Source organism: Trichophyton verrucosum (assembly GCF_000151505.1).
Source record: "Trichophyton verrucosum HKI 0517 chromosome Unknown contig00859_1.f1.exp, whole genome shotgun sequence".
Classification (NCBI taxonomy): domain Eukaryota; kingdom Fungi; phylum Ascomycota; class Eurotiomycetes; order Onygenales; family Arthrodermataceae; genus Trichophyton; species Trichophyton verrucosum.
This window is the reverse complement of record NW_003315231.1, coordinates 69,331-81,555: the sequence shown is the minus strand read 5'-3', so window position 1 is coordinate 81,555 and position 12,225 is coordinate 69,331. Positions and strand designations below refer to the sequence as shown.

General features: G+C 48.6%; 3 protein-coding genes and 1 pseudogene across 4 annotated transcripts; 1 reads left to right on the top strand and 3 right to left on the bottom strand.

The window, feature by feature from the left end:
* Positions 1-3,342: 3,342 nt before the first annotated feature.
* TRV_06980 (F-box domain protein) lies at positions 3,343-6,752 on the top strand (the record flags this gene model as incomplete). The annotated part of the gene is made up of 2 exons (XM_003018922.1): positions 3,343-5,767; positions 5,827-6,752. 2 exons carry the CDS (start codon positions 3,343-3,345, stop codon positions 6,750-6,752), a joined length of 3,351 nt encoding a protein of 1,116 aa, XP_003018968.1.
* Positions 6,753-7,249: 497 nt separating this feature from the next.
* Positions 7,250-9,621, bottom strand: TRV_06979 (mycelial catalase Cat1; the record flags this gene model as incomplete). Its single annotated transcript, XM_003018921.1, has 2 exons — positions 7,250-9,328; positions 9,391-9,621. The coding sequence occupies 2 exons, from the start codon at positions 9,619-9,621 to the stop codon at positions 7,250-7,252; spliced, it is 2,310 nt and encodes a 769-aa protein (XP_003018967.1).
* A 639-nt stretch (positions 9,622-10,260) lies between these two features.
* TRV_06978 lies at positions 10,261-10,359 on the bottom strand (annotated as a pseudogene). The gene has a single exon. The product of its transcript is annotated as a tRNA-OTHER (tRNA).
* Positions 10,360-10,714: 355 nt separating this feature from the next.
* Positions 10,715-11,963, bottom strand: TRV_06977 (uncharacterized protein; the record flags this gene model as incomplete). Its single annotated transcript, XM_003018920.1, has 3 exons — positions 10,715-10,942; positions 11,016-11,576; positions 11,667-11,963. The coding sequence occupies 3 exons, from the start codon at positions 11,961-11,963 to the stop codon at positions 10,715-10,717; spliced, it is 1,086 nt and encodes a 361-aa protein (XP_003018966.1).
* Positions 11,964-12,225: the final 262 nt, after the last annotated feature.

Here is a 12,225-nt window from a genome sequence, read left to right as displayed (position 1 = left end):
GAGACCGAAGAGATTCCTGGAACCGTTGTTGATCTATTCTCAGTGGCCAGAGATGTCGATTCTTCTGACATCGCCAGCGGCTACTCCGTACACAGTAGGTGTTAGCAATATGCTCTCTACCTAAGGTGACCCCTCCCACGGTGGCGGGCGGGATCGACATAAGAGATTATCCGGCCGCTTGGTCCCTCTGGTCAAGGCGTTTGCCGTTAATTATCACATCTGGTGAATTGAGGGTTTCAAGACCGGACCAGTCGCCTCTTGTCGACATTAAGGCGGCCACTCCAGCGTGCATGGGGTACTCCGCATGGGAACACTACAGTGGACAGTTACATCATTACTCCGTACACATCTCTGTGAATATATAATCAGTCACCGTGATGTATTCCACAGGCCCACTGACGTAACCACTGCAGCAGAGAGGAAAAGACATGTCACCTCGTCTTGAGTCTTCACGGCAACTCTGCGTTGACACACTGTGTGACGTTGAAAAGCACGTTCTGCCTTGATATACGCTTCTTCCGTGCATGCACATCTTCTCGTATCTGACGGCAAAGGGTGGTTGGTTATATAAATAGAAGTCCATGTGGAAAGCCGGATACTGAGTTCACAGAGGCGTGATCCTCGTATAATCTGGCCAAATCTTCCGCTCCCAAGATCGCCTTTGGAGTGCAAATCACTGCTAAGAAGGTTGAAAGGCGTGAAATAAGGCGAAGCGATGAAGTCTAGAAGGGATAAGAGTTAGCATATTTCGTACTCAGAGGGCATATCTGGGGAGTTGATGCGACTTGGAAGTGCCCGTCTCCATGGAGCCGTCATAGAGCTTCTCCGACAACACGAGCGACGACAGGAATAGATACTCTGCAAGACGGGAAACTGGCCGGGAGCTATCATGTCGAAGTACTTTGGCTTAGGGAAGTGCCACGTTAGTTAATCTATGGCAGATGAAAAGCGCATCGTAGCTGGTTAGTTGGAGGGTTAGTTATGGTGTTGTTCGGTCGCCAGCGAATTCCGCCGTAGGTAAAAGGACGAGACGACGACGACCACCCAACAACCTCCGACTTCACCTCTCAGCTCTCGGGCGGCCCCAGACATAAATAAGTAAGGACAGCAACTGTGGAATATGGGCATCGGTAAGAATGAGAAACATCGCTGCGGCTGCTTTTGCTTCATGTGACTGACTAACTAGTTAGTTGACTGTAAAAATAGAACTGCGTGGCTGGGTCCGCAGATGTCCTCGCTGATGGACGGAGCAGACCTGACGGCTGGCTAGGCTGAGCCCCGTCAACCACCACTCCATCTAACGAGTTACTGGTCCCGGATGGAGCTTAACTGGGCCCGGAAAGGGACGACGGCCTGCTGCTGCTTTTTTTTTTGGGGGGGGAACTGGAACCCGGCCAGCCTCCCTTGTCCGTTTTTGCTGCAGCGTCAAGGGCGTCTGCAGCACCAAGGATGTTAAGGGGTAAAACACCGCGTCAATATCCATCCAAGACCACAGGATAAGTGCTGGAGTGATGAGTCTTCGCTTGCTGCTTGACAATGGAGGGTCCGTCGGACGTTGAAGAGCTGCGGAACCTTTTCAATATAATACGGGAACAGCTGTTAGAAAGATTCCAACCATGGTGGAGTCTGTTTGGGCTTATCACAACAAACACAGCGAAAAGGGAGTTTGATGCTGTTAATAATCCTTGGCTAACCATGGAAGACATTCCAAATCAAAATTCAATAATAGCTGTCTCCTAGGATTCGCCGGGCTGGCGGGGGGTGCTTGGGGGTTAGATCGATTACTTCCCTGGCTAACTAGTTGATGGATGCTTATCAGGGCAGCGATATAGCCTCCCCTTGCACAGGCCAGCGGAGGAGGTTTTGACAGTACCCAGCCTTGAGCAAAACTAAGCATAAGACCCCTTTGAGCCTGGTTGCTCCCGTGCAATACGGGCTTTCCACACTTTGGCTGATCGCCGCCTGCTCCCCAGTGGAGGCGTCGACGTTGCTTTTTCCTGAGTCTCTTTGGTCCAACCTGTCTCTCAAGCAGCGCAGCCCTGCACACCATCTCTCCAACCCGTAAGATTCGCTGAGAAATACGGGCGATGATGATCGAAAACGGGCACTTATGTGATTGCCTACCCATATATCAGGTTGTTTCCCCAGCCGTGAACATAATATGCATGGTGCTGACATGCTGCACTTGTGTGTTTTTGGGGGATGAGGGCTTATCCTTCAACGGCTCCGGTTCTATCACTCCTCGCCCTTGTAGCTGCATGCAGGCACATACATAACACCCCAATCTATATCAATCAGGCAGTCCTTGTCTTGCTTGCCCTTGTCCCATATTCTTGCTGGGGTCCGCAGGTTTTAGTGGCGGCTACTCCTTTTTCCTGCTCTATCGAGAGACGAAAACCACACGGTAAACAATACTCATATAACTAGTTAAAATAACTAGTATGAATACACTCTCGGCTCCCAGGTATGCTCTATCATGACCTCCGAAGCAACTATCACTTAACTAGTTCTGCTCAACAGCAAAATATATATTTCCTTTTAGGGCCCAATTTCCAACAATTATTATTCTTCAACGCCTGTTGGACGCCCGATTATCTATTCCTCAAGGACGGATCTACCCTTTCTACCCAGCTCGACGGATTTGCGCGCCTATTTCTTTGACTGATCCACCATTAATCTAAACGGGTCGCATTCGTTACTGTACTACTCTGCCGTTCATTCTCATCGCAACACATCGCGCAGTTTCTCTATGCGTTTGGGGGGAATTGGTGGTTGTTGAAGGCCGGAAATAACGAAGGTTATGAAAGATATCTAATACTTTGGCTGCAAAGAGGTTAGTTCTTTTTTTTTTTTTTTCGATACCCTATCATGCATTTGCTCCGTCGTCTGCCTCTTGTTTATTTCCCTCTTTTGGAGTTTCGAAGCGGGTCTGTATGCTACGGGACAATGGGGACTATGGCTTTCTCCTCTTCATATATATTATCCCGCTTTCGAAGCCTCAAGATGATTGCGCAAGTGCCTTCTGCAGCTATCCATTGTTTGGGCAGAAGATTGGCCGTTGCCTATGAAATTGATTTATCTCATTTTTTGCTGGATATCCCGTCGAGAAACGAATCATCTGTCGTGGCTTTTTGGAAATCTTCCGCCTATCATGTCCTTTATCCATGCGTTCGGTATAAGCTAGTGATTTCTTGGGGCGTTGAAACAATGAAACCCTGGGAGCTTGGGGTGGGAGCCATTGCATTTAGATCTACCGGATGCCCCGGGGATAGGGGATGACAGCGATGACCTGCAGACGTTTTTTTGTCACTGTTCGATGTGCAGAAAGAGCTGACCTGATGCATGAACTCTAGAGGCGGGAAGACAGCAGCCATGACGATCATCGTGAGGTCAGAAAAGCTCAATAACCTGGTGCCTTCTGCAAAGAAGATGAAGAAACTCCAGGCCAGGCAGTCAGAGAGCAGTATGCATTGGGCTAAGGATATATCTACGAAGCTCGAGACCAAGGTCCAGAGCAAAATTCACGGAAGCAAGGATAAATCCAGTGACATGGCTACTAGAGGCCGTATGACGACGACAAGCGCGAGACCTAGGGTCCCACCCCTGCCTCCTTATTCCCCTCTCGGAGGTTTGCAGGAGCTCTTCAAGGAAGTTGGCGGAGCCTTTGGGTCTGGAAAGGAGCTTGAACGTGAAGAAGAAGGCGACGGAGAACCTGAACTTGTTTCGCCAGTGACCCTTGCATGTAGATCCTGTGCTGCGACTATGGGCGACAGTGTCGACGATAGGCTATGCGATGACAGCAGTATATGCTGCCTGTCCCCTGCAACTGTAACTACCATTGAGACTGGATTTGGCAGCTGTATGCATATCTCACACCGCGCTGCTCACGAATCTCCTTCAAATGCAGCAGCTAACGAATCGGCAATCCTCCCCCTATCCTTCGATAACGATCTCACAAGGAAGCAAACTGTTTATTTCACGCTGGATAACAAAAACCGGGCCTCGTCTGACCCCAAATCACCAACATCTCCAACATGCTGCTCCGCAACTACTTGTTCTTCAATATACCCCTGGTCATCAGTCAGCTGTTCTGGTGAACAAATACCGCGGAATTTACCCCCAAAAATAACTGTGAATGAACCTTTTTCACTTAACTCCGTCGACGCTGTGATCTCCAACGATGAATATCGATCGGGGCACCCCACCCCTGCTGCCAACTTGAAGAGGAGATTGACCATTCGAGAATCGAAAATGAAGGCCCTGCCCCCATATCCGCCCCTGCCGGAGACAGTACTCACTCAGCCCCAGGCACCGGGACAGTCACTCAAACGCTCTAGAAATGCTTCTCATTCCGCCCATTCACCAAAAGCGCTCTGCCTGCCCCAAATACCCCAAGAAAGCGATTTTGATATGCTTGATGAAACCTTCCAGCAATCCAATCGAAGTTCATTATTACCTTCATTAGAAAAAGCAGCCGAAGACCTCGAAGCACAGCTTTTAGCGATACCATCGACTAAAGAATCTCAACCAAACTCACGATCCCGTTCTCCCTCCCCCGCTTATCTGCAGCGAGCTATTACCAACACTGAGAGCGAACAGGAAGCCGTTGCCGCCCCTGAAATCCAAAACGACAACTCTCCAAGGATGGACCTGGCGCGTGGTAGTATCGAACGCCTTCGTGAGAGTATAGCGTCGAAACAAATGGTTCAGCTGACCCGCACGAAAAACCAGAAGGGCGGGCAGTCTGGTTTTAAGGAAAGATGGAGCCGTTTCTCTGCATTCTCAAAGAAAGGAGAGCCAGGAAAATCGAAGTCACAGCTGAATTTACCTTCTCCCAAACTACTTCCAATGCACACAATCAATCCGATAGAAAAGTTAGATTTTGGTTTGAATGTGGTTCTCGACATTCCTTCGGGTTTTGCAGAGCTCGATGCAGACCCATCACCACGAGAAGAGGCAAAACCGACACAGGCTGCACCTCGTCCACTGCGACCGTTGGTCGACAGCGTTATTCTTCGAATATTTGAAAATGTCGGCTACTTTGACGATTTGTTCAATTTAGCGCTCTCAAATAGAGCCTTTTATCAGATTTTCAAACAGAACGAGCTAGCCCTTGTTCGAAATACCTTATCTTTGATGTCCTTGCCAGCATGGGAATTGCGAGAGATGACTCCGCCATGGGATGATGACGGCGTCACTCGCCTTGCCGTCAGTGCGAGGGATGAGCCTATGCCTGAGTATACCCCCCAACTATATCTCCAACATTATTCCAGAGATCTATACGCCATGGCAGCTCTGAAATCCATGATTCTTGTACACTGTGAGAGTTTTCTTCGATTAGAAACATCACGAGCATTGGCAGGCTTGGATGAGCAGCGGTCGGCAGAAATGGACGATGCATTTTGGCGTGTATGGACATTCTGCTCTCTCTTCGGCTGTGGGAAAGGGAGAGAAAGCGATATCGAGGCTCAGGTTGACTGGCTCAGAGGTGGTATACTGGCTGAGTCTGACACCAGGCCGTCTGCATCTATCTTTAGCCCCATGCCGTTCATTAGCAACCTCCTGCTCGACCCACCTCAGGGATTTGCCAAAGGAAATAATGGCGGGTTAAGCACAGAACAACTATGCGACATGTCAGAGATCTGGACTTGCCTTGCTAACCTGCTCAGTGTTTTCCATGGCAAATGTAAATTGGCACGCAAATATGGTGTCTTTGACAATAAGGATGTAACTCCAGGAGACGTTACACATGAGGAGGCCTTGCTTGGTAAGTTTTTCAACCCTTTCCTACCATTTACATGGACAGAGAACTAATAAGCCTGATAGAAGAGTGGACTCAATATCTCCTCACGTTAGGCCCTTATGCCGTCCTTACTCTCATCAGTTTTGCTCCTTCTACCCCAGTTGAACAGAAGTTCGCTCGTGCCAAATCGCTAGGGTGGACTCGTTGGCAAGCCCCTGTGAAATCGGAAAATGAGCCGGCTAGGCTGTTCTTCAAAGAAGCTGTCTCACGAGTTTGCCGAGATCTCCCTTCACGACCAAGCTCCCTTTCCTCTTCTAACCCATCATCGTACTCCTCCAGAGCATCTCCCCAAAGCTCAAGGTCAAAACGAAGTAGTCAATCGAGCATTACGAGCCAGAACAGCGCTCGTCGTCAAAGACAGGCTGGCTTCGCGGCTGAACTTCGCAACAGAAAAGTATCTCTCGACACAGGGCTGGGTATTGCTAATGCCATTCCCAATTGTGACGAGCGACCAACTCCAGTCTCTGAGGTGGTCGTTAACAAATTCATTTCCTCCGAATCAGGGACACCATTTCTCCATCCCACTCCTCGAATGCTGGCATTCAGTCCAAGAAACCAATCTCCATCATCCTCAATCGTATCATCACCGCGACCAACACCGCCACTAGTAGAGGAGAAAATCTCCCAAGGCCGCCAACCAATGCCATCTACCAGCCGTCTTGCACTATATTACTCAAATCATCAGGAGCCAGTGGTCCCAGACCCAGCTGACCTGGCTCTGCAAAAGATGGTGCATGAACTAGGATTTGACGAAGAAGAAGCCAAATGGGCTCTGAAACGAACTGATACTGGTGAATCAGTCGATATCAATGCTGCTGTACACCTCTTACTTGTCAAATCCAGCAAGGCGAACTCTTCATCTGTGGAAATGGGCCTAAGACAGCGCGAATCTAATATTCCGCAGACAAAGGCAGATGAGGTCTACAGGCCTACCTGGAGATGGGCGTAATAACTGTTTTCATATACCCACATTGCATATATACATGCAGTTAGTTATTATTTCCTGGTTAAAAACTAACATACTACATGGAGTGACTTTCGTACTCCACTGTCTCTCCTTACACCAGCGAGGAGTTAACGTGTTTTTCTTTGTTCTTTCTGCGTCTTTGCTTTTAATACTGGTTTGAATGTAGTTATATACCCTTTCTTATGTTTCGTCTTTCGTTTATTTTTCCTCCTGGGAATAAGGGTGATGCGTGTATAGCTATATTAGCTAAACTCCTTACAATGTATAAATGATGGAATGTGTCTCCTATGTGTGTGAACCTTACTTATCTTTGGATACCTACTTATAATTAGGCAATTAAATACATCCCACAATACTGAAAAAGAACTATTATTTCATATTAATTTTCTTCACACAAAGTGATCATAAGCAGTTAGGTTAAATAAGTAGTAGATAAGGAACTAGACAATTAGACAATTCTTAATATCTGAAGCTCATCCTTACCAAGCAAGCGAAGATGCCAGCCCATCAAGTTCCCTCTCGTAATTCCTGTGACGAGAGATATGGTAGAAGAATTTACCCAAGAAATCATTGGCCTCCTTGAATATCTTGATTCCCTCCGTCAAGCTCTCTGGTTCATGCAACTTACAGCTGGTAACCACACCATAGCTCTCCACGACCCCGGCGGAAGAAGAATCCGCGAATTCGAGCTGCGGCACGTCTGTGCCTAACACCTGAGCAACTAGATTGACTGCATCACCAGTGGCGCCTATGGCTTTCAAATGACCAAATGATTCAGCAATCCAGTATCTGATCTGGCCTATCTTGCTCAGGATGCGAATATGTTCACCGCCAGGAATGAAGGTGGCATCAAACAATGTCGAGCGCGCACCATCGTATTGATGATCAGGTACGATGCCCTTATCTGTTTCTTTATGTTGGTGTGCAGCGAAGATAGGCTGGCGTTTAGTTCCAATGACGAAGGGTAAGGCTCCAGCAGCCTTGATTGCTGTTTTGGCCGAAATAAATGCTACCGGGTCGTAGCCGTCTCCGATCAAAATGGCGACACGGCGAGATTTGATGGTTGGCGTACCACTGCCAATCTGAGGATGGGTCTCGTTAATCTCTGCCTGGCTTAGATTGATCGTTTTCAGGCCCGGGTTAGGACGGGGAGAAGATTGAGGAGTTTCTGCCCCGACAAGAGGTGCCACAGCCTGTGCAAGCGGGAGGTCGATTTCAGCCAGACGTTTGACCACGCGGGTATAAACGGTTGGGTCGTCGCAGTGATCCAGTTCGAAGGCAAGGGTATTCTGAACATGTTTCTTCTCGTATGGAGTTAGAGAGTTGTAGAAAAGCTGAGCTTGGTTGATGTGTTCGCGGAACTTCTTGCTGAGAGTTCGCTGCTTGATACTCATTATCTTTTCAGGGAAAGAGTGGAATCCTTCCCCAACCTTGGCTGGAGGGCATGCTTCAAATCTATTTGGCCAGTAGTTGACGGTGCCCTGGGTGATCTTGTGGCGCATCTGTCCGTCTCGGTTGTGGTTCATGACCGGGCAGACAGGACGGTTAATAGGCAGCTCCTCCCAGTTCGTTCCCAGACGGGAGAGTTGGGTGTCAAAGTAAGAGAAGTTTCTGCCCTGTAAGAGAGGATCGTTTGAGAAATCGATGCCCGGGACAACATGGCCGGTGCAGAAGGCGACTTGCTCTGTCTGAGGGAAGAACTCGTCGATGTTTCGGTTCAGTTCCATCTCACCGATATATCTAACCGGGACTAAGTCTTCAGGCCAGATCTTGGTTGCATCAAGGATGTCAAAATCAAAATCATGTTCTTTATCATCAGGGATGACTTGAATACCAAGCTTCCACTTGGGGTAGGCTTTGTTATCAATAGCTTCCATCAGATCCTTTCTGTGGAAGTCAGGATCCTGACCACCGATTTTGAGAGCTTCATCCCAGACAAGAGAGTGAACACCAAGCTCTGGAGTCCAATGGAACTTGACAAAATGGCGTTTTCCTTCTTTGTTGATGAGAACAAAGGTGTTGACTCCGAATCCTTGCATCATACGGTATGAACGTGGAATACCTCTATCAGACATGGCCCACATGAACATGTGAGTAGCCTCGGGGTGGAGGTAGACAAAGTCCCAGAAGTTGTTATGGGCAGTTTGGCCTTGAGGGACCTCATTATGAGGTTGCGGTTTAACGGCGTGCACTAGGCAAGATCTTAGTATATGTATACTAGGTAAATGGAGAAAGGAGTGCATACCAAAGTCCGGAAACTTGATGGCGTCCTGGATGAAGAAGACAGGAATATTGTTTCCCACGAGATCCCAATTTCCTTCATCAGTGTAGAACTTGACTGCAAATCCACGGACATCTCTGACGGTATCTGCACTTCCTCTACTTCCCTGGACGGTAGAAAATCGAGCGAAGACAGGTGTAGTACGAGACGTGTCAGTCAAGACTCCGGCCGAAGTGACATCTGCAGCACTCTCAAAGAGCTTGAAATGCCCAAATGCACCGGTTCCACGAGCATGCACAACTCGTTCGGGAATCCTTTCGTGATCAAAGCGGTGGATCTATACAACTAGATGTCAGTCTATGGAACCAAGGATCAACAAAGCTAGGAGAGTAAACATACCTTTTCTCGGGCAATCTGATCCTCGAGCATAGAAGGCCCCGAGTTTGAGCTATCGGATGCCTTTAGCCATTCATCTGTATTCTCGACCTTTGTTCCATGGTCCGTGGTGATTGAGCCGGCAGTGTGGATGTCCGTGGTATCCTTTGCAAGGTCCGCTAGCTTCTTATCATGAGGATACAGGCCCTGGAGGGTCTCCTGCACCTTTCGAATTCCTTCTCCAACGCCCGACATCTTGTCTACAAAGAGCTACTGGTAGAGCAGTGTCGTATTCAAAGATGGTATATGTCAAATGCTGCAAGTGACACAGTCAAATAGTTGGGAGCAGCCAGCTCCGTGGCAACAGGCAGCTTTTAAGAAGAAGCAGACAGGCCATTGCTGGCTAATCCGCTTGATCTGACTGGCCATCCGGCCATTCATCGAGACCATTAACTTGGACGTGAACCTGGGGGGAGACTGCGGGCGCTGGTACAGGGTATGACGTTGGTGCACCCACACTCAGCGAATGAAGTGCAGCATAGCAAACAGGATAAAGGTGGTAAGCAATATTAATCATAACAGGGAATAGAGAGTAAACCTATGACGATGAGCGGATATCGAGAATGGTTTCGCCTGCAGCTGTCGGCATCCTTGAGGATTGTGACCACTTCTGGTGTTGTTGTAGGGTTGTTGTATGGCCTGAGGCTGCATCAACACCCAAAGTTTGCTTGGATCTTGCACATAACACCGTGCTAATAGACACGTCTGGCCACGACACGGTTTTTATCGCAACAAATAGATATTAACACGGATAGGATCCCCGAAAGCATGTTTAAAATAATATAGCTTGTGTGTGTGTGGTGAAAGAAAAGAAAAAAAAAAAAAAGATAAGGCCGACGTCGGACGGATTCGAACCGTCGCCCCCGAAGGGAATTGATTATCTGCTTCAGAGAAGTTCTAGTCAATCGCATTAGACCACTCTGCCACAACGCCTTATTGGTGCTAGTTGGAGGTCGGCTGGTTGGTGATAACACGGAAGAGCAGTAGAGAAACATTAAACGGGTTTCGCTTTCCTAGAGGAACGGGTTTGAAGTGCTTCGTAAGGGAGCACCCTTGAGGCGCTTCATCCTAAAAAAGATGGAGCGTGATATATATGTAGGCAAAGATCCGATATTAATGGTCATCAAGTATAGCTTGTCTGTCTTATTGACAGGGTAGAAAAATATAATGGTCTCATTAGTCTAAAAATACTTTTAAAGACGTTTAAAGGATAGATGTAGGTGTAGATGCTAGATAGATTGGTATCATTTTTATCATGTGTCTAGGAGCCTAAGGGGAGTGAGATAGATCATGAGAGGGTGCCAGGAGTGGGCACTTTGGGAGTGGTGGCAGCCGATGGGACGGGGCCCTGTCTGCTAAGAATCCACATGAAGACGAACTGGATCATGTACGAGTAGATGAAGAGGAATTGGGTGCGCCTGTTGCGCTGGGAGCGGGCAACGGTCGGCATGGCTCCGCCTCGCATGGCTGCGTCGGATGAGCTGTCCGGTAGAAGGACGTACTTGAGTGAACGTAGCTGTACACGCAAAATCACTGTTAGCATGGCCATCCTTTGCTTGACTGGTTTTTCAAAATGCTCTAGTACTGACCAAGAAAAAGGCGTTAGCGAGGAAGGTATAGATGAACACAGTCCAACCAACCCAGCCTCCCGTGCCTTGGCCCGGCGTAAGAATCTCGGACACCCCCAAGGTAAGAATGATACCAACGAACTTGTATCCTGAGTAAGCCACCAGGTCAAGAAGCTGGGAGTCATTGTTGATATTGAGAATGTACATGGCAACCTTGAGGCAGACAATCTCAAAAACCACCACAGCCAGAGCAATGAACGTTATGGAGCGCAGTATCTCTGGATGGAAATTCCCTCGTAGGCCTGCCATGACCGCTGAGAGTAGGATGTAGGTGACTAGAGCCATGGCGGGAATGTACATATCTGGTGAATTGACGTCGTCTCGTGGCGGGAGGTACATGGAAGTGTACTGGGCCTGGCTTATCTGGCCGTTTGCGGAGGCTGCGCCAGCCATCCGTCCCTGCTGGCGGGACCATGGCTTATGTCTCCAGGGAAATAGGACGAGAGCAAGCTTCTTAATGACGTATGAATTGGAGACATTAAAGTAGTGCTTTAACGCGGGAATCGACACATAACGGTTCAACTATATAATATCTGTCAGTATCTCTATCTCGTGCCGCAGCAGAAAATACGAAGAAATATAATCAAGCAGGAAACAGAACAATGGACATACGTTTTGCTCCATATACTCCTGTCCGGCCATGACGGCACTTTTTCCAACCTGAAACCCCATTTGGGCCGTGGGATCTGACATGAAGCCTCCAAAGCCAGGGCCAAACTGGCCTCCTCCCTGGGCCGGATTTGGCTGATAAGGATTGTTATATCCATGCTGCTGGTGTTGGGGCTGCGGCTGTTGGGAGACTGGCGGCGGCGGCGACCGCATCATCGGTACTGTAGAGACATGTTGCGGGATAGGATGATGGAGGGGAGGCGACTGGGCCGGAGGAGGTGCAAATGTGTTGCGCTGCATTGTGTGTGCGTGGTCTCTAATTAGGGAGACTCGAACGGAGCTCGTCGGTTCCCTGATTTTATTTCCGGTGATCTCTAAAAGCAGAACGGGCGTAATGGAAGCTAGTAAGATGGCATGACAGCTTTGTATGCCTTGTATCCCTCGGGACAGCCTCTGGATGGCGATGGTGTTGTGTTGATCTGTTGCTGGTCCGGCTGGATGGTTGTCTTCATCACACTCTTATCTCCTGGCTTTTGCCTTGTTATCTGTCGCGTTTTGGCTC